General features: G+C 41.3%; 1 protein-coding gene across 1 annotated transcript in view; it reads left to right on the top strand.

Annotated features, from left to right (window-relative positions):
- Positions 1 to 22,332, top strand: part of LIMA1 (LIM domain and actin binding 1) — a 103,439-nt gene that overhangs the window by 47,153 nt on the left and 33,954 nt on the right. The window contains 2 exon segments of the mRNA XM_047786593.1: positions 3,596 to 3,641; positions 14,967 to 15,419. Of these exon segments, the coding sequence (XP_047642549.1) occupies positions 3,596 to 3,641; positions 14,967 to 15,419 (499 nt within the window).

Genomic DNA, 22,332 nt, shown 5'->3' with positions numbered 1-22,332 from the left:
TATAATTTATTTACCCGTATTCTGCTAATGGATATTCAGGTTGTTTTCAGTTGATTGCTATGGCAGTTAAGACTATGAAAAATAATCTAACATAAAAGTCATTTTTGCTTGTGTGAGGATTCTTCTGGAAACACAGTTTGTGAGTGGTAGGTAGCATTTGTGCTTTTGTAATTTTGAAGTTTTTGTAAAATTGACAAAATTACTTTCATAGAGTAATTTCTCTCAGTAAATTAGCTTTTTTTTAAAAAAAAAAAAAAAAAACATTTTCCTGGAGTTCCCTTGTGGCACAGCAGGTTAAGGATCCAGTGTTATCACTGCTGTGGCTTGGGTCATGGCTGTGGCTTGAATTCAGTCCTTGGCTTGGGAACTCCCATATGTGACAGGCACGGCCAAAAATAAAAAAGCTTTTCATACTTGATATGTTAAAAAATGTTCTTAGTGTTGTTTGTGTTTTCATTTTGAGGTCGAATGTCCTTATGGTTTAAGTCATTTGATATTTTCTGTGAACTATATGTTTATATTCATGACCATTTTTCTATTAAGTTGTTTGTCAGTTTCTTATTGATTGTAAGAGTTCTTACATTTTAGGAAAATTAGCCTCTTATCTGTAATATAATTTGCAAATATCTTTCCAGCTTGTCACTTGATTTATAGCAGTTCTAATCCCATTTTCTTTCATAACCTATTTATGGTCAATGAAATCACAGAAATGCCGCAAGTCCTTTTATCGTACCCTGTAAGAAAGCTCTGCTCATTTGCAGAGTATTGTCCGTTCTGGTGAATGATTGTTAAATACTGATATCTGATTGTTAAAAATTTAAATAGTAGGAAGTTCCCGTCGTGGCGCAGTGGTTAACGAATCTGACTAGGAACCATGAGGTTGCGGGTTCGATCCCTGCTCTTGCTCAGTGGGTTAACGATCCGGCATTGCCGTGAGCTGTGGTGTAGGTCACAGACGAGGCTCGGATCCTGCGTTGCTATGGCTCTGATGTAGGCTGGTGGCTACAGCTCCAATTAGACCCCTAGCCTGGGAACCTCCCATATGCCTCGGGAGAGGCCCAAGAAATGACAAAAAGACAAAAAAAAAACCCAATTTAAATAGTGGAATTCCTATTGTGGCTCAGCAGAAATGAATCTGATGAGGATCCACGAGGATGTGGGTTCCATCCCTGGCCTCACTCAGTGGGTTGGGGATCTGGTGTTGCTGTGATGCAGGTGGCAGACATGGCTTGGATCCCGTGTTGCTGTGATGTAGGTGGCAGACATGGCTTGGATCCCACGTTGCTGTGGCTGTGGCATAGGCCCCCAGCCATAGCTCCGATTTAACTCCTAGCCTGGGAACTTCCATATGTCACAGGTGTGGCCCTAAAAAGCCAAAAAAGAAAAAAAAAAGTTAAACAGTGATGGGACTAGAAGAGACCATAGAAATCCTCTCCCATAGTCAGTTTCTCAGATGAGGCCCACGTAAATGAAGTGATATAACCTAGGTTACGAAGCAGTAAAGCAGTGGTACCGATCCAGGACTTTCCTCTGGCTTCCATATTGGATAAGGTTGTTCTGTTTAACACAAATACTAAGGAAGTTCTGAGTTTATGAAGGTATTTATGGGTCAAATTGGTTTTGGTAGAAGAATGGGCCCTTTCCTCTACTTCTCTTTATCTTTTTGTCTCACCTCCTTTTTCTTGCCCAAATGCCTTGGGACTTCTGAAATTCTACCTTAAAATAGGGAGCAAGTAGCCCTTTCAATGTGTCCTTTTCTAGGGTTGGGTTGGTGAGTTCCATTTATGCAGGCCCAAGGAAGTCACATGGTGGGGATTGTCCAAGTGATGGTGCTGCCTTCAATGCTTGACTCAGAGGCCCCGAGGAAGCCAGGTGAAGGTCTGTAGCCTGGACCTCCCAAACCTCTTTTTGTCTTCAAGTAGAGAAAAACCTGATCTCCTCTGAAAAGCCCTGGGGCTTCAGTTGTTTCTCAGGGATATCTGAACCAAGTAATAATAATGATAAAATGACGAAAGTAATAATAAACTTAAAATAATAAAATTATATAAGCCTGCTTATCAAATCTAAGACTCTTATCAACTCTAGGCAGAGCCATTATTTTATGACTTACTAAGGAAAATTGCTGCTGATTAAAAAGACCAATGTTTGGAGTTCCCACTGTGGCAACTGGGTTAAGAATCTGACTGCAGCAGCCTGGGTCACCACAGAGGCACAGGTTCTATCCCTGGCCCAGCAGAGTGGTTTAAAAGATCCTGTGTTGCTGAAGCTTCACTGTAGGTCACAGCTGAGGCTCAGGTTCAATTCCTGGCCTGGGAACTTCCTTCCAATGACTCAGGTGTGGCCATAAAATTAAAAATTAAAAAAAAATTTTAAAAGATTAATGCTTACTTAACATATAAGCTTTTCTCACATGTCATTCTTAGGCATATAAAAAAAGTAAAATAATATTTCTTTAGGAGTTCCTGTTGTGGCCCAGCAGAAATGAATCCAAGGTTGCAAGTTCCATCATCCCTGGCCTCGCTCAGTGGGTTAAGGATCTGGCATTGGTGTGAGCTGTGGTGTAGATCACAGACGCAGCTTGGATCCTGTGTTGCTGTGACTGTGGCGTAGGCCGGCAGCTGTAGCTCAGCTTCGATCCTTAGCCTGGGATCCTCCATATGCTGTGAGGTGCGGCCCTAAAAAGAAGAAAAAAAAATTCTTTAAATGGCAAATCCCAAAAATGGCAAATTATAATGTAATCTCTTTAAAGACCTTTAAGGAGTTCCTATTGTGGCTCAGCAGGTTATGAACCTGACTAGTATCCATGAGGATGTGGGTTTGATCTCTGGCCTTGCTCAGTGGGTTGGGGATCCAACGTTGCTGTGAGCTGTGGTGTAGATTGCGGGCACAGCTTGGATCCCACATTGCTGTGGGCCAGCAGCTACAGCTCTGATTCAACCCCTAACCTGGGACCTTCCATTTGCTGTGGGAGTAGCCCTAAAAAAAGAAAAGGAAAGAAAAAGAACATGTATAGTATCTTCAGATTCATTTAACTGAACTAAAGCGACAGTACCAGCAGCTTAGACTAAGTTCACACAGGTACTGGTGGTATGACTACCTCTTGACCAACTGGTTGATAAGAATGCTGATTTCAGAGGCATTGATGGTGGGGAAATGTGCACACTAGGGTTAATGCAAGGCTATATCCTTTGACTAATTCCAAAACATTTTTATACACGTGATCTCATTTGATCATCCCAGCTTTGTAATAGATTGTTTTTCTAGATAAGAAAACTGAGGCTGAGTTAGAGAAGTTGACTTGCCCGAGAGCACAGTGAATACGTGATGGAATTGGGACTTAAGCCCCAGACTTTCTGCTTAATTCAGTTCTTTCCCAGCATTTGACCTCATCGTCTTGGCTCTTTCTCTTAGAGCAGGTGACTGCAACAGCCCAGGAAGTGAGGACTGCTCTCATTCTCTGCTTCTCCTGATAGAGTCGATTAAAGACAATTGCTTGGCAGATAGGTGTGCAGAAGTGGTTTTCTTAAAGATTGAAAGAGTAAAAATATAAGTTTAATTTGAGGACATTCTCTTTTCCCCCCCTTCTTCTTTGAAGGTACCAGAAAGCAGCTGAAGAAGCAAACATGGAAAAGAGAAGAAGTGTAAGTATTTGGAAGCCCCGGGACACGTGGAACATTGTGGGCAGAGCCCATGTGGCCCGGCCACCTGCAGCCTCTGCAGGGCATGGGCTCAATGTCAGCTGAGCCGGGCATCTGTGCCAGCTGGTCTGATTGGTGAACCATTTGCTCAGGAGAGCTTGGCTCAGGTGTAGAGAGTCTTATTTGTTCTCTGAGACTCTCTTTTTGAGTCACTTTTTCTTTGCTGACTTGAGTGAAGGTCAGAAGGCCAAGTGCTTTGCTGGTGGTTATAAAATGGCTTACTGCTTGTGCTCAAATTAGGATATGGGCATCCTAGGCTTTTCCTTTTTTCCAAATCAAACAATAAGAATATCTCTGCATTTAAATGGTAGCAGCTGTGCAGCTGTTGTCATCCCCTGGGTTGTTTAAAGCAAACTTTTTTTTTTTTGTTAATTTTTTTTTGCCTTTTTAGGGCTGCACCTGTGGCATATGGAGGTTCCCAGGCTAGGGGTCTAATCGGAGCTGTAGCCACCAACCTATACCACGATCACAGCAAGCAACTCCAGATCCGAGCCACATCTACACCACAGCTCATGGCAACTCGGGATCCTTAACCCGCTGAGCGAGGCCAGAGATCAAACCCACAACCTCATGGTTCTTAGTCGGATTCGTTTCCACTGTGCCACAATGTGAACTCCCAAAGCAAACTTATTGACCCAGCCGAGGTAGCAAGCTTCTTAGCTACAGGGTCCATCAAAGGCAAAAACCTCAGAACTAGCTCCTAGCTCGTACCCATTTGTACTCTCCCACTGGCTAACTTCTAGCTGCTCTGGATAGTGTATTTCTTTTGAAATCTTACTTGATTTAGCCTTGTGAGGAGGAAAAAAAAAACCTCACATTTTTGGCAAGAATTCTTTAATTGGGCCAGCATTACAAAAACATCCTCTTGGCAGTTTTCAGTACCTAAACTATTTAAATTAGTACATAACACGCCCCTGTCACTTTGTTTTCTCTAAGGGAGCAATGCTTACTGGGTTTTGTTTTGTTTTGCTTTTTGTTTGTCTTTTTGCAATTTCTTTGGGCCGCTCCCGCAGCATATGGAGGTTCCCAGGCTAGGGGTCGAATCGGAGCTGGAGCCACCAGCCTATGCCAGAGCCACAGCAACGCGGGATCCGAGCCGCATCTGCGACCTACACCACAGCTCACGGCAACGCCGGATTGTTAACCCCCTGAGCAAGGGCAGGGACCAAACCTGCAACCTCATGGTTCCTAGTCGGATTCGTTAACCACTGTGCCACGACGGGAACTCCCTACTGGGTCTTTGACTTAATTTTCCTGTAATTTGAGAATGGATCCTCTTTGGCACACTATAAGAAAAGTTACCGTCATTTCACTCAATTGCTGGTTTATTCTCTCTCACCTGTTATTTTTCCCCTTTTTCCTTTCTTCCTTTTTTCTTTTCCTTTCTTTCTTTTTTTCTTTTTTTTGGGGGGGGGGCGGGTGCAGTGGTGGTGGTGCACCTGCAACATGCAAAAGTTCCTGGGCCAGGGATCAAACTCACACCACAACTGTAATCAGAGCCACAACAGTGACAATGCCGGATCTTTAACCCCCTAAGGCACAAAGGAGCTTCTCTTTTCCTTTTTTCCTTTCACTCATTCATTTAGCAAGTATCCACAGAGCACCCCACTAATATGCCAAGCACTGTTTTAGGCAGTAATACAGACTACATCCCTGCCACCGTGGAGTTTATGTTCTGGTGGGAGAGACAGACAATAAACCTGTTGTCAGGTATGAAATAACATAAAGCGGGTGAGCGGGGTAGAGTATAGCGGTCAAGGAAAGCCTCTGATAAGGAGACATTTGAGCAGAGATCTGAGGACGTGAGCTGGGGAGAAAAATAATTCAGACAGAAGATAACAGCCCATTCAGATGCCCTGAGGCAAGAACATTCTAAGTGTATTTGAGCAACTGGAAGAGAAATGTCATTTAGAGCCATTGTAAGGACCTGGACCTTAACACTGTACAGATGCAGGCCTTCAGATGGTTTGTGTGCAAAGGACTGATGTGATCAGACTAAAATTTTAAGAAGAGGAGAGAGAGACTAGAGGAACAATGGCAGAAGCATGAAGACCAATTATGAGATAATTGCAGTGATTTAGGCCAGAGATGATAATGAATTGGACTGGAGTAGCAGCTATACAGGTAACAAGTGGTCAGGATTTATGCTGAAGGTAGGGAAAAAGAATGGCAACAATGCTTTTGGCCCAAACACCAGGGAAGATGCCACTGAGATGGGGAAGATGGTAGGAAAAGCAGGTTTAGAGAAGGGGGGATATTTATTAGAAGCTCAGTTTTGAACATGTTAAATGTAAAACTCTGTATTAACACATCCAAGTAGAGATGTCAGATAGGAACTTGGATGCGCAAATCTGGAATTGGAAGAGATCCAACTTGGAGATGAGGTATGTGGGTATCAAAGCGTCAGTGATTTGTAAAGACAGGAGATGCATGAGATCACCTGGGGAGTGAGTATAACTGGGAAAGGGTTCTGAGGACAGTGCTCAGGGGCACCTTGATGTTTCAAAGTTGGATAGATGAGGAAGAAGCAGCAAAGGAGACTTAGAGGGAGCAATTGGTGAAATAGCAGTGGAAACAAGAGAATGGGGTGCCAGATGTCCCGTGAAGAAAGCATTTCTAAAAGGCAAATTATCAACAGAGTCAGACACAGAGATAGGCTGAGGTCTACTATCAGATTTGGCAACACGAAAGTCACTGGTCATCTTGTGCTGTTTGGGAGTGATAGGATAAAGGCCTGACTGGACTAGGTCATCAAGATAGTGGGATGACCCAAGTTGGCACCACAAGTATAGATAAACATTTATGGAGCATCTTTTATGTACCAGGTGCCAAAGGCACAAAGAGGAACAAGAGTTGGTCTCTGCCAGAGTTCCTGTTGTGGCTCAGTGGTAATGAACCCGATTAGTATCCATTAGGACGTGGGTTTGATCCCCCCTGGCCTTCCTCAATGGATTAAGGATCTAGCGTTGCCCTGAGCTGTGGTGTAGGTGGCAAACATGGCTCAGATCTGGCGTTGGCTGTGGCTGTGGTGTAGGCCGGCAGCTACAGCTCTGATTCGACCCCTAGCCTGGGAATCTCCATATGCCGCTGGTGTGGCCCTAAAAAGACCAAAAGACAAAGAGTTGGCCTCTGCCTTCAAGGAACTATTTAGAGTTTGGAAAATAGAGTTTATAATCCCATTATGATAAGTTCTGTATTAAAAACACAAGGTACTGGAGTTCCTGTCGTGGCGCAGTGGTTAACGAATCCGACTAGGAACCATGAGGTTGCAGGTTCGATCCCTGCCCTTGCTCAGTGGGTTAACGATCCAGCGTTGCCATGAGCTGTGGTGTAGGTCGCAGATGCAGCTCAGATCCCGAGTTGCTGTGGCTCTGGCGTAGGCTGGTCCAGATCCAATTGGACCCCTAGCCCGGGAAACTCCATATGCCGCGGGAGCGGCCCAAGAAATGGCAAAAAGACAAAAAATAAAATAAAATAAAATAAAATAAATAAATAAATAAAAACACAAGGTACTGAGGAGAATTTAGGAGAAACTCATAACCTGGACTATACCACATCAAGGAAGTCTTCCCAGGATTTGAGGATCTGGCATTGTCACTGCTGTGGCTTGGGCTTCATCCCTGGTCCGGGGAACTTACATGTGCTGCAGGTGTGCTCCCCAAAAGAGACGGAAGCAGGAGTTCCTGTTGTAGCTCATTGGTAACGAACCCGACTAGTATCCACGAGGATTCAGGTTCGATCCCTGGCCCGCACTCAGTAGATTAAGGATCTGGCATTGCTGTGAGCTGTGGTGTAGGCCAGCAGTAGCAGCTCTGATTCAACCCCTAGCCTGGGAACTTCCATACGCCCCACACGCAACCCTAAAAAAAAAAAAGGAAGCCTTCCCAGAAGAAGTGGTGCCAGACTGAGCCCAAAGGACAAGTAGGGATTAAACAAAGGGGGCAGAGGAGTGACAGAGGAAGCAGCACACGCACATCATGGAGGCATAAGAGAACATGCACACCGAATAGTAGGAAAGACAGTTGTCCCATTCTTTAATATGGAGAAGTCAGGAAAAGAAACAGATTAAAGAGTGAGGAGTGAAGGGCAGAGAGGGGAGACTTCAGCCTTAGACAAGGATGAGATCCGGTACGTTAAGTATCCAGCATTGTCGCTGTTGTGACTCAGGTCACTCCTGTGGCTTGGGTTCAATCCCTGGCCTGAGAACTTCCAGCCAATAAAAAAAAGGATAAGTTTAAGATGCCTACAGCATTTCCAGGTGGAACTCATAGGTAAGGCGAGAGATCTGGCTAGAATTGTAGGTCATGAGTCACCAACAGAAACTGGTGGGTGACACCGGAGGGTACATGACATCATCTATAGACAAATATATAAAGTGAGTAAAGAAGATGACCTAAGGCAGACCCTTGAGGGGCCCCACCATATAAGGGAGGGACTAAGGAAGAGAAACCTGTAAAGAAAACTGAAGGTGGCCCTCTGGGAAGAAATCTAGGAAAAAGGAGTATCACAGAAACCATTGGATGAAAGGAATTTTTAAAGAGGGCAGTGGTCAGTAAGGTGAGATGCTCTAGAGAGCTCAAGGAAAATAAAGCAGAAGTGTCCATCGCAATTGGCAGCTGAGATGAAAGGATATGAACACGTAATTAAAAAACAGGAGTTCCCATTGTGGTGCAGTGGAAACAAATCCAACTAGGAACCATGAGGTTGCGGGTTCGATCCCTGGCCTCACTTAGTGGGTTAAGAATCTGGCGTTGCCATGAGCTGTGGTGTAGGTCGCAGATGAGGCTCAGATCCCGAGTTGCTTGGCTGTGGTGTGTAGGCTGGCAGCAACAGCTCCGTCTGATTAGGCCCCTAGCCTGGGAACCTCCATATGCTGCAAGTGCAGCCCTAGAAAAAGCCAAAAAAAAAAAAGAAGAAGAAACAATAAACGCATTTTCTAAATGCTTAGCCTCATTAATAAAGGGATGTAAATTAAAGTATCTGAGATATGAATTGTAACCTAATCAGTTTTTTAAAATAATATTCAGTTTGTGAGGAATATTCTCATCCAGTGCTAGTGAAGAGTCAGCTAGACAATGCCTATTCAAATATCAAATATGTTTCATACCCACTGAGCCAGCAGTTTTACTCCTAAGAGTTATCATTGAGAAAAGCTCACAGGTGAAATAAAATAAATGTAAAGGATATTTATTTCAGGATTCTTTGTAATACTGACATGTTTGAAATAATGCAGATATTCATCAGTGGGGGAATGGTAAATTATGGTTCCTATATCCAACATAGTAATATATGTAATATTATATCTGGTGTTATAGTATATGGTTAAGATTTTATGTATTGACATGGGATGGAAAGACACCAAAAGCACTATAGATGAGTAAAGCAAGGTGCACAATGGGAACTATAGTTTGATTTTCTAGAAAAATATACATGTGTATAAAAATAAGGAAAAAAATGAGAGTGTGTGCACCAAGCTGTTGACGGTGTATATCTTGATTGGGATACGGGGGGAGTCAAATAGGAAAAATGGAAGCATATTTTCAAGGGATAGATACCTTCCTATATGGATTGACTTTTCTCCTTCAATAGCTTTTAAAATTTATTTCTGTAATTGAGAAAAGTCACAAATTGAAAGCAAGACATTGAAATAAAAAATATAAAGAGGTAATTGGTGACCCTGATCAGTGCTGCTTCAGAAGTGTTTGGGTAGGAGTTCCCGTCATGGCTCAGTGGTTAACGAATCTGACTAGGAACCATGAGGTTGCGGGTTCGATCCCTGGCCTTGCTCAGTGGGTTAAGGATTCGGCGTTGCTGTGAGCTGTGGTGTAGGTTGCAGACGCGGCTCGGATCCCACGTTGCTGTGGCTCTGGGGTAGGCGGGCAGCTATAGCTCGGATTAGACCCCTAGCCTGGGAACCTCCATATGCCATAGGAGTGGCCCCAGAAAAGGCAAAAAGACCAAAAAAAAAAAAAAAAAGAAGTGTTTGGGTAGTAGAACTGGAGTGGAAAGTGGTCAAGGGGAAATAGCAACTGCACAAGATTGTGCTTTCTGTGCTTTCAAGACCCTTAACTGTGAAATATGAGAGACAGCCATGGCTTGAAGAAAACATGAAGCTGAAAGATGGTTACTTTTTTAACACCAATTTTTTATTTTGAAATAATTTTAGATTTACAGTAGAGATAATACAAAGAGTTCCCATACACCTCCACCAAGCCCCCACTGTTGTTATCATCTTATATAATTGTGGTTCATGTATTAAAACTTAGAAATTAGCGTTGGTGCAAGGTTGTCCGCTAAGCTACAGGCTTTAACGCAGGTCTTACCAGTTTTTCCATTAATGACAGACAGTTGCTTTTAAGATCCACCAGACTTGTGAGAAGTCAGAATTGTTTCCTCAAGGAACATGGAGAAATGTCCATATACATTTATAGAGGTGACCATCTTGGCGTAAGAATACTCGCATTCTACCATGGAAAGTTAAGGTGGAGAAACATTCAGGAGCAAGTGGGTAAATGTGTTCCTTTAGCAAATACTGAGATGGGGTTATAGGAGGACTCAAAGTCCTAGAAATTTACCCCTCCTCTCTTCCTCTTCCAACTGCACCTGGGACACAGAAACACAGACCATTCATACCACTGTCAGTTATAGTTTCAGGTTCCTTTCAAGCATAGAATATGCCGCTTCTTGAAATCTGTGCTATTGAGACCTTCATCTCTGAGAAGCTCTTAGCCTAGCAATTTCTTCCCATCCTTGGAGACTGTACGCCAAGGTCATCTGTGTTTCCCACCCGCTGCTCTATCCTGTCAGACATCCTTGTGCTTAAGATGAAGATTCCCTTGCCAGGATTTCAACATGAAAGCTCATTTTTTTATTGAAGTTTATATTTTATAAACTTCAGTTTATATATTTAATTGATTTATGTTGTGTTAGTTTCAGGTATCTAGCCAAGTGATTCAGATATATATGTATGTATACGCATATAAATGTATATATATTCGTTTTCATTTTCTTTTTCCTTATAGGTTATTACAAAATATTGAGCATAGTTCCCTGTGCTATACAGTAGGTTCTTATTCATTATCTGTTTTATGTTCACACTTATTTGACCCAATCTCTTCATTTTGCGGGGTGAATAACTGAGACCCAAAGAGAGGAAGGGATTCATATGCCATGGGTTCGGTCCTAAAAAAAATTAAATAAATAAAAGATGAAAAAATAAATAATTAAAAGACCAAAAAAAAAAAAAAAAAAGAACAGTAAGAGACTATAACCCAAGTTCAGGATTTGGGAGATGACGGGATAGTGTGGTTGACCACCATTGTAGGAGTGGCGGGAGGAGTAGGGAGGGCCACCCATTTAACAATAATTGTCACCACTTACTGACACTATTTGTGTCAAATACTGCACTATGTGCTTTAATATAGTCTCATTTACTCTCCACAATAGCCCTGTACAGTAGTTTCCAGAAATTAAGAAACTTGCCAGGGTCACTTGACTGGATGGAGCTGGATTATATGAGTAATACATGTCCATTGTAGGAAATACAGATATTATACATAAAATAGATAAGCAACAAGAATTTACTGTATAGCACAGAGAATTATATTCAATTATACTATATATTCAATATAATAACCTATAATGGAATATAATCTAAAAAATAAACCAGGAGTTCCTGTCGTGGCTCAGGGGTTAACAAACCCGACTAGCATCCATGAGGACTCGGGTTCGATCCCTTGCCTCACTCAGTGGGTTAAGGATCCGGCGTTGCCGTGAGCTGTGGTGTAGGTTGCAGACGCAGTTTGGATCCTGGGTTGCTGTGGCTGTGGCGTAGGCCAGCAGCTGTAGCTCTGATTCGACCCCTAGCCTGGGAACCTCCATGTGCGGTAGGTTCAGCGCTAGAAAGACAAAAAAAAAAAAGAAAGAAAGAAAGAAAAAAAATGATAAAAAATAAACCAAATCGCTTTGCTATATCACCTAAAACTAACATAATATCATAAGTCAACTATAGATCAATTGAAAAATAAGAAAATACATAGAGTTCCCATTATGGCTCAGTGGAAACTAACCGGACTAGTATTCCTGAGGATGCAGGATCGATCCCTGGCCTTGCTCAGTGGCTTAAGGATCTGGCATTGCTGTGGCTGTGGTGTAGGCCAGCATCTGCAGCTCCAGTTTGACCCTTAGCCTCAGAACTTCCATATGAGGCAGGTGCAGCCCTAAAAAGACCAAAAAAAAAAAAAAAAAAAAGGGAGAGCACATTTACTCCTCTGTTAGAATGCCCCCCCCCCAAAGGAGGTCCTCCATCGAGGCCCTTGTTTGGGACATTGCTTGTACTCCATCACACAGATCTCTTTCTTCCAGGTCATCACAAGTAAAGTAGAAATGACAACTTTCAAGCCACTTATAAGTCACATAAGAATTATTTGATATTCAATGCATAATTTTATTTTTATGTTCATTCTTATTACACAATGATAGCACATTTATTGTAAAAAAGAAAAAGAAAGAAAATATAAATGCCCATAAATCCATGATCCCCAGAGGCAACCTGTTAACATTCTGATGTCTTTTCTTCCAGACTACTTTTCTATGTTTATATTAATAAACATACATGTGTGTTGTAAAATGGGATCACGCTGTCATGTAATTAGCTTAAATCACCCAGAAGTATCTTCTGAGCATCTTCCATGTCAATCAATATACTTTGATCCATCACATGATATATCTCTAAGAAAAGTAGTGTCCATTTACCAAGGCAAAGTGCCACTTTGATTCTCAGAGAGCCTGTATGGGCTGGGTGGAGTAGGGCAGGGCAGGGCAGGTGAGGTTGGAGGCCCAGATGACTCATCCATTGTGTCACTGGAGAGAGCACAGAGCCAGGAGTGCTGTTGGCAGTCAAGGTAGCACTAGCTTCCAGAGCTGTTCTTTAAGTCTCTCTTTTCCAACAGGAAAACTTTTTGGGTTTGTTTTTGTTTTTTGGTTTTTTTTTTTTGTCTTTTGAGGGCCATACACACGGCATATGGAGGTTCCCAGGCTAGGGGTCTAATCAGAGATGTTGCTGCTGGCCTATGCCAGAGCCACAGCAATGCCAGATCCGAGCCCCATCTGCGACCTATACCACAGCTCATGGCAACGCCGGATCTTTAACTCGCTGATTGAGGCCAGGCATCAAACCCACAACCTCATGGTTCCTAGTTGGATTTGTTTCTGCTGTGCCATGACAGGAACTCCATCCAACAGGAAAACTTTTTGTGCTGTTTATATTTCTGATCTATACATGCATCCCCCAGTGAAGCATCTTGCCAGCTAAGATTTAAATACAAGGAGTTTCTGCTGCAGTGCAGTAGGATCAGTGGCATCCCTGGCCTGCCTGGCTCGGTGGGTTGAGGATCTGGTGTTGCCATAGCTGTGGCGTGGGTGCAGCTGCACCGTAGGTCACAACGGTGGCTCAGATCTGATCCCTGGCCCTGGAGCTCCCTATGCCATGGGATGGCCAAAAAAGAGCAGGGTGGGGGGAAGAAAGAAAAAAAGATTTAAACACACAAATCAATCAGTTGTTCTATAACGTTCTTCTCTTCATGCCTTGGTGCTGCTTGATGGCGTGGCTCTCAGAGTGTATTCAGAAGAGTAATAGGGTGAGAGACTTAATTCCCAATATAGCTGCTAATCCTGTTTAATTCCCCCAGAGTCTTTCAGTCCTAGGTGATTTGTCCTTTCTTAGTTGAAAGACCGGTGGATCACAGACTACAGGAATGGAGGGCAAGAAGGTATTGGAGTGTGTGGTTTGTTGGGAAGGTGCTGCTGCTTAGTTTATTTGGGAGTGCTTGCAAAGTCTGGGACATTGAATTTTACTACACCACGCATGTTTCCTCTATTATTGCAGAACAACACTGACAAATTCCAGGTTGTTTTCAATCTGTCTTATATGTATAAATTAATTCCGTTTTGACCCAGGCGAAAGAGAACTGTCTTAGATGTTTAAATGTGTGTCCTTCAGTCAAGAGTGGGGGTGACAGCACTGTTTCATACGAAGCCTGGATATTTTTTAACCAAATGATCTGGAAAATAGTGAATTTTCTAATAACTGAGAATTCACACATAAACAAACATGTAGAGAAGGACAGGGGGGAAAGGAGGGTTAGGTTCTTATGTAACAGTAAAATTTGATGGTTCGTATAAATTATGTCAGCTATGATGATATATCACTTAAGCAAATACATGTAAAAGGCTAGTGGCTGCTTTAAATTTCTACGAATAATTTCAATCCTTGATGGTACTATCTACAGCTCTTGGTAAACTCGACTGCATCTTTGTCTCATTTAAAAGAAAAAAACCCAGCAGGATTCTCCATGTAATTTTGTGGCATGGGATGATGAACTTTTTTTTAAAGTAAAATATAGTTGAGGAGTTCCCATAATGGCGCAGCGGAAATGAATCCGACTAGGAACCATGAGGTTGCGGGTTCAATCCCTGGCTTCGTACAGTGGGTTAAGGATCTGGCATTGCTGTGAACTGTGGTGTAGGTCTCAGACGAGGTTCACACATGGTGTTGCTGTGGCTCTGGCGTAGGCTGGCGGCTACAGCTCCGATTAGACCCCCAGCCTGGAAACCTCCATGTGCCGAGGGTGCGCCCCTCAAATGACAAAAGACAAAAATAAAATAAAATAAAAGTTGATTTACAATGTTATGCCAATTTCTGCTGTACAGCAAAGTGACTCGGTCATACATAAATATATATATATATATACACCCCATACATACACACACTTTTTTAATATATATTATTTTCCATCAAGGTCTATCCCAGGAGATTGGATATAGTTCCCTGTGCTGTACAGTAGGGCCTTATTGTCTATCCATTCTTGACATAGGAGGAATTTTTATTAATGCATAGTTACAGGGTTTAAAGTAACCAGTGTTTTGCTTTTTCTTTTTGTTTTCCCTATTAATCTCTGGATAAAAAAATCCCTTGTCTCCAGCGTAACTATCATTAGATCTGGGCTCTCCTTTCTTCTCATTTTGTCCTTATAAGGCTATCCTGTTTTATCACTTCCTGCTTTAGCTCCTGACTTTTTCTCTCTTCCCCTCTCCCTCTCCTGGGGTGGATGCTTTCTCCATGTGGCAGGGCTGTAACTGTTCACAGCTGTCTGAACCGCCAGTGGACCAGGAGCAGCTTGGAGCTTTAACTTTCATTTTGCAAAGAACAACATGTTTGAATGTTTCAGCAGGCAAGTTATAACCGGTACTCCCTTCTTGTTCTTCTAGAACACTGAAAATCTCCCCCAGCACTTTAGAAGGGGAAACCTGACCGTGCTGAAGAAGAAGTGGGAGAACCCAGCCCCTGGAGTAGAGTCTCTCCCAGAGTCCATGCGAAACAGCAGCGCCGAGGTCAGGCACAGAGGCGACCCTCCTCCTGCTGAAGTGGCCAGTAGCTCTGCCTCTGGGGTCGAAGCTGACCAAGGAGTCTGCCCCAGACCTAGATTCTCATCGCCTCCTGAAGCCCCGTATCCGAACCCCCGCATCAAGGACACTGAGCATCTTAAAGACCACTCGGCGGAAAGTAAAAAAATGGAAAATTGTCTGGCAGAATCCAGGCATGAAGTAGGAAAACCCGAAATGAGTGAAAACGCCGAAGCTTCGAACAAAATAGAGAAATACAATGTTCCGCTGAACAGGCTGAAGATGATGTTTGAGAGAGGTGAACCAGCTCAAACCAAGGTAAGGATCGGGCGAGTTTAAAACTTGAAAGAGCCGATTCAAGTCACGAAACAAAGCCATTTTTCTATTCTAGACGGTTTGAGCAGTGGCGAGTATGTGGTCAGTATGTCTATTGATTCACACTAGACGTGTAGTTAATAAAAAGTCTCAAATGAATTATTTACAGAGATGCTGAGATTTGAGTCTCCAACCCAGTTTCCCGTTGAAATCAAGCGTACAGTGAGATTCGGGTCGATATCTAGAAATGAGTGTGATGCCGATTGGGTGATGTGTTTTTGTATGCTTGCCCTTTTAATTTGTCTTCCTGTGCCTTTTGTCATTTGTAGCTTTGGGGAGTGGAATTACTGCTGACTCTCTCCGCTTGGACACAGCTGCAGGCTGAGTGTTAAGGCCAGAGTTTAACATTAAGACTGAGGCGTAGTTGTCTCCTGGCTAGTGAATCCTTTCTCTTCTTCTCAACTTCCTGGTCTGTGCCTTCCAACAAATGTTTTCTATCAGCTAAAATCCTATCCCAGGAAAAATCAATGAAGATAGCCAGACTAGCTGTAGCCTTCAGGAGTTTTGACTTGCAAATGTACAGGGTTGCATTTTCCTACAACTGCTAATGAAATTTGATCCTTCATGTGGAGGGCAGACCAGGTCCCCAGAGGGAATTACTTAACTAGAAAATGAGTTACATATGCTGGTGACTTATAACACAATCCAGGGGCCGCAGAGCTGGTAAAATTTTCCAGTTTTCTCATACTTTCCTGCATAGCTGACTTTGTACATGGGGTTGGTTGGTTTGTTACAAAAGTCATTATAATGAAATAAACAGATCTGATGGGGAGCAAAGCCATCATTTAATCTACATTCCACCTAGATGGGAAAGCGAATTTTCTTCAGCTAAATATTTGGCCCGAATTTCTACGTTTGTGAAGTAATGGTCTGAAGCATTTTTTCTGAGGTGAAAATTAAAGGACTTGGAGTTCCCTTGTGGCACAGCCAGTTAAGGACCCGGTGTTGTCACTGCTGTGGCTAGGGTCGCTGTTGTAGCTCAGGTTTGAGCCCTGGAGCAGGAATTTCCCCATGCAGTGGGCATGGCCCATCCCCTCATCCCCCCGCCCCCCCAAATTAAATAACTCACCCTATAATCCTCCGTGTGATGTAGTCATCTCTTGTATCTTGCAGTGCCAGTTGCCTTTCTACTTAGAAAAGTTCTTTAGTGTTCAGGCATCATCTGTTTGAAGATGTAGAAAGAATTTTTAAAGACTTGCAAAGCTAGAACCCTTTTTTCTGCAAGAGTTTTAACTGTTTTAACACTGAAACCAGTTGGCAAGAGATGTAACCACAAAGCAGTTTTATGACTTTTCCTAAACTATCATCCCTCTCAATTTTGTGTCCTCTAGGCCTGCCAACTCCCTCCTTTATGGTCTTAATAAGAAAAACTTTTTTATCTTTAAATGGGAAGAAGAATTTTAAATGGAAGGGAAAAGATGTCAGAAATCCTAAATAGAGAGGAAGGGGCTTTGTTGTCACTCAAAGCACCATTGTAAGTCTCCTTCTCTCAGACCCTGTGAGCGGCAGGAGAGCTGATGTCATGCCAGCACACACAATATAGATTCAGTGCAGAAGGCTGGTACATGTCAAAACTGGCCTAAGGTAGGAAATGATTGGGACTGCAGCAAACAAAAATGCTGATTATGTATAAGGAACTGGTGAGAGACTCTTTTCTCATAAATGTCTAGTAAGAGATGGGTCAGAACAAGCCTCTCTCTTTGTGGCTGGACAGACTGGAGAAAAAAAATCCTCATATAAAAGATCCTGCCAGATCAGGCTGGCACTCAGCCTGATTGCCAACTGTCTAGGAAGATGGAGGGGTTCTAAGATTGACCTGAGCTTGGGGGAGGGGCGGGAGGACTTTTAACATTTCCTGATTAAATAGTCATTTGTCATTTAATAGACTGCTGAGGGAGTGTAAAATACAGCTGCCCTAGGTTTTATAGCTGCTTCTAAATAAGCATCACTATCCATTGTGGAAACGGTCTAGATTACTTTAAAAACATTTGTCTAATATTTTAGTAAAATTGTTAAAAAATTTTTGTCTGCCTTAAGGAATAACTAATCAGTTTGAACCTAGGTTATGGCTCTTGTTAACATAATTTCAGCTTTAACATGGATAAAGCTTTAATCAGGAAGTCACATAATTGGATCTCTAGAAGGAAGCTCTGAGAAATATGGTAGGGATACCAGCAATCCTTTCAGGAGCAAGAGTGTACATGTAAAGAATGATTACCTCTGAGCTAAAATATTAGTACTTCTATGAGACAAACGCATATATAAGGTACAAATCAGGTGACTCCATAGCTGAATTTGAGAGACTTGAACTGAATGACTCTCAACTAACTAGCTGAGCAGGGTCAGGGAGCACAGAGATAATAGAAATGCATTATCTCCTAAATCTTTTTATCAGTTATTTACTGGCTTGAGTTCCACGTTTCTTAGTCTCTTTTGTTCCCTTTTATTTGAGATGGTTTCTGTACTTGTCCACTTTTATTCCTGATCTTTTCTCTGCCATCTTGTTTTTTTCTCTCTGACTGTGTAGTGTCATCTCTTTCCAGGATTCCAAGGGATGAATCCCAAAAGTAGATTCTAATCTTGAGGGGTTTTTTTGTTTTGTTTTGTTTTGTTTTTGCCTTTTTTTTAGGGCCATACTTGCAGCCTATGGAAGTTCCCAAGCTAGAGGTCAAATCGGAACAGCCACCGCAACACGCAACACGGGGATCTGAGTTGCATCTGCAACCGACATCACAGCTCACGGCAAACGCTGGATCCTTCACCCACTAAGCAAGGCCAGGAATTGAACCCCGAATCTTCATGGATACTAGTCGGGTTCGTTACCACTCAGCCACAATGGGAACTCCTAATCTTTAATTTTTAACTCAAGCTTCAGCCCCAGTTTTGAGGTTGCCTGCCAGATCACACATCTCTTTGTATATATCCCTTAGGCACTCAAACTGAAGAAGGCCAAAAAAGAACCCATGATCTTCCCAACGAAAACCTGTTCTACCACCTCTAGTGTCCCTTTAATGCATCACCACTCACCACATCTTCTGGTTTGTAAAGCTTGGAATAATTTTCCTTCTGCCTGGCTCTTCCCAGTCAGTCATTAAGCCATCTAAGTAAGTCTGTCCCCTACACTTCTCTCAAATATGGGCCATTCTCTCCAAAAAATTGCACAGCTGATTCTGTGGTTTAGCCTTATTTTATCTTGCCTTGTAGCATTGCTGCAACCTGTCCTGTTGGCCTCTCATTTCTTTCCTCCTTTCCATCCCCAACCCTGCTGCTACTTATTTTTCTAAAAAACGTTATTCCCTTGACCAGAAACTTTTGATGCCTCAGAATTAATCCATGTTTAGTATTTGGGTCTTCCGCAGTCTGAGCTCGACCTAGCTTTCCAGTCTCATGGCTATCCTGTACTCAAGCCCTGGACCACGCCTCATTTTAACTTAGTCATGTCTTACTTAATTTCTCCATTTTGAAATCTTACTCTTCAAGGTCTATCAAGACAATGAGGACTTACTCCTGTTTTTTTCCCAGATGAAATTACCTTTCCTTCCTGACCCTCCTGTAGAATTTCTTTTTACTTCTTTTTGGCCACTTCTGTCATGCTTCCATAACAGTCATGTGTAAATTTGTACACTCCCTGGTCTATAATTTCTTTCAAGGTAATGATGCTTTGATGCTTTTATTCCCCAGTGGTCAGCACAATGACTTGGTTCTTAGTGTTTATTTAATAAAATGAAGGAAAGAGGCTTAGAACTCAAATAACTTATAAATAATGAGAACTGCTTAAAGCCTATTCCTCCCTTATCTTCTACCTTTGGTGAATAGATAGATTATTCAGGTCAGATGATTTAGTTGAACATGATAGTTCTAAATCCTATGACCAGATGAGCAGTGGATGAAGCTTAATGTAACCTATCAGTATGAGGAAAAAGAAGTCCCGCCAGTGATATATACTGGATGTGTTTTAGCATCCCTAACTCCATGTATGTGTTGATCTGGGCTTTAGGTAGCCAAGGTAACTCTTCTGGGCATCCTTTTATGAAAAAGATGGCTGATCAGGCAGTTACAACCAATGTCATCACGTTGACATTTGAATCCATAGTCTGCAGGGGCCAGGATGCCATTATTCAAATGACCATACAATGTAGGGAGCATGTGACTGGCTCCTTAAGTCTCTGGTTCCTAATGTATTTGGTTCACACAAATCCTTGGATAGGAGAATAAAGACTAAATATTTGGAAGGTATATTTCTATCTTCATAGCCTTTTTAAAGTATTATCTTTTGTTGTAGTTAAGGTTAAATCAGTTAGCTGTAATGCAAGAAAATAAGGCTGGAATTTAATATTTCTTGATTCTTGTATGCAAGTTCTGATTATTGCTTCTTGCTGGCAGTGTTTCCATCTTCTAGGAGATGAGCTAGGTAAAGAAAAGAAAGGAGAGAAAAAGAGATTATGTATTCTCACCAAAAATCTCTATTTTTTAGAACACGTAAATATACTTACCCATTCACTCTTGAGGACTAACCAAGGATAGCAGGTAATATGAGAAAGTAATGATGAGTTTGCCCACAAATTAATAAAATTAAAACTATTAAGAAAAAATTATTTTATTTATCCTCCCCTTTCCCATTATTCATGGTGTGTGTGTGTGTGTGTGTACACATAGTTTTTTTTCCCCCTGCACCGGTATAAAGAAATTCCCTGGCCTGGGATTGAACCCTCGGCCACAGCAGTGACCCAACTGCTGTAGTGACAACACCAGATCTTTAACCCACTTTGCCACAAGGAAACTCCCATGGTATATTTTAATGCTTCCAGTTAGTCATATTTTTATTGTATTAAGTTTGTTTTATAGTCAAAGATATAGTACAAGTGTCTAAATTAAAATGGAAATTTCCCTTGTTTCATCAGCCTTTCCACTTTGTTCTTTCTCTCTTAGACTCCTAAGCCCTTCAACTTCCCTTAGAATTTTTGTTCCTCTTATCACTGTGATCACTCTATGTATGGCTAGCATCAGAATGCTAACAAAAGCTGCACTTATTAATGTGAGAGTCTAACCATCTTTCTTCAGACAGGCCACCATTTTTGTGGTTTCTCTTCTTCTAAGTTCCTGGAAATGATTTGTGATTTGTTTGGTTTTATGTAACGCTGGTACGTAACAGTGTATATGTGTTGGTGGAGTGAGCCCTTGAGAAACTAAGTCATCCAATTATAGTTATCCATAGCCAACTAATCCGTAATCTACATGAGAGAAACAATTTATATTTGTCTCTTGAAGAATGGTAGGAGTCCATAGGGAGTCCCTACATTTTGTAAAAATAATCCACAATTTTTTTTTTCCTCTCTTAGCTAATAATTGCATGTGTTCTCTTATCTACTTAATGTTTTCTTAATAAGATTTTTCTTCTGCTCTGTTAATGTGTTATGTAAATTATTTGGGATTATATTCCAAGAAGAATACAATTCTGAGGATGTTCATAATTGGTATTAATTGCATATTGTCAAGTCTTAATTTTAAGTTGGACTTAGGGAAGAAAGGGATTTGCATAACTAATTCAATATTACCCTGGGATCTAATATAGTCATTCTAGTATAGGGGAGTATATCTTTAATTTTCATATCAGTGAATCATAAATCTAGAATTGACCCAACATTAAGTTTTCAATAGATTCCTTGCTAGTGCTCTAAATATGGATAACTGGTTTTGTTAAAAAAAAACGCAGTAAATCACAACATTGTAAGTCATCTATATGCCAGTAAAATTTATGTTAAAAAAACATAAGAATTATCTTTGTTTTTCTATCAGTGCTGTCTTTCTCATATATCCTATTAAAACTAATGTTTTTGCTGTTTATTATATTCACCTACAGTTTATAGCTATGTAATTTCAAAATGTGATTTTGCTCTCAGTGTTATTCCCCCCCCAGATTTTTTTTTAATAAAACCTTTTTTTTTTTGGAAAATTAGAATATAGTTGCTATATAATATTATATAAGTTGCAGGTATACAATATAGTGATTCACAATTTTAAAGGTTATACTCCATTAATAGTTATTATAAAATATTTGCTATATTCCCCATGTTGCACAATCTATCCTTTTAGCTTGTTTTATTTATGTTTTTATTACTCAAATGAATTTATCACATCTGTAGTTATATAATGATCATAACAATCCAATTTCACAGGATTTCCATCCCTTTTAGCTTGTTTTATGCCTCTTACTCCCCTACCCCTATTTTGCCCCTCCCCTCTCCTCACTGTGACCACTCATTTGTTCTCTGTATTGGTGAGACTTCTTTTTGTTGTAATTACCACTTTGTTGTATTTTTTAGATTCTACATATAAATCATATCAAGCAATGTTTTGTCTTTGTCTGACTTGTTTCATTTAGCAGGATGCTCTCCAAGTCCATCCATGTTGCGGCAGTAGTAACTTTTCATTCTTTTTTATGGCTGAATAGTATTCCATTGTGTATGTGTGTTTGTATATTTGTATACACACATACATGTATATAATATACATATATACACTACATCATCTTTACCCGTTCATCTGTTGATGGACACTTGGGCTCTATTAGTATAAATTGTTTTATTTATCCTTAATTAGTAACTCTGTGTAAATCTTTGGTGTTTTGTGGTGAGATAATCATGGATCCAGGTGTCAAGATGCCGGTCAGGGAATCCTGATCTTTCTGTTTGTTGCCCTAAGTGTCTGTTGTTGGTATATCACCTAAAGACCAGTCATCTCTCTTCTGTTTACTTTCATGCCAATTAAATACTTATTGGTCTCTATGTGGTTTCATTAAAATAAAACATCTTGAAATGTAATGTGAGGGCACTGGAACATTCTCTAAGCAATGTTG

This window comes from Phacochoerus africanus, chromosome 7, assembly GCF_016906955.1.
Source record: "Phacochoerus africanus isolate WHEZ1 chromosome 7, ROS_Pafr_v1, whole genome shotgun sequence".
Taxonomy (NCBI): domain Eukaryota; kingdom Metazoa; phylum Chordata; class Mammalia; order Artiodactyla; family Suidae; genus Phacochoerus; species Phacochoerus africanus.
The sequence above is the reverse complement of the archived record's forward strand: the minus strand, read 5'-3'. Positions and strand labels throughout refer to the sequence as shown.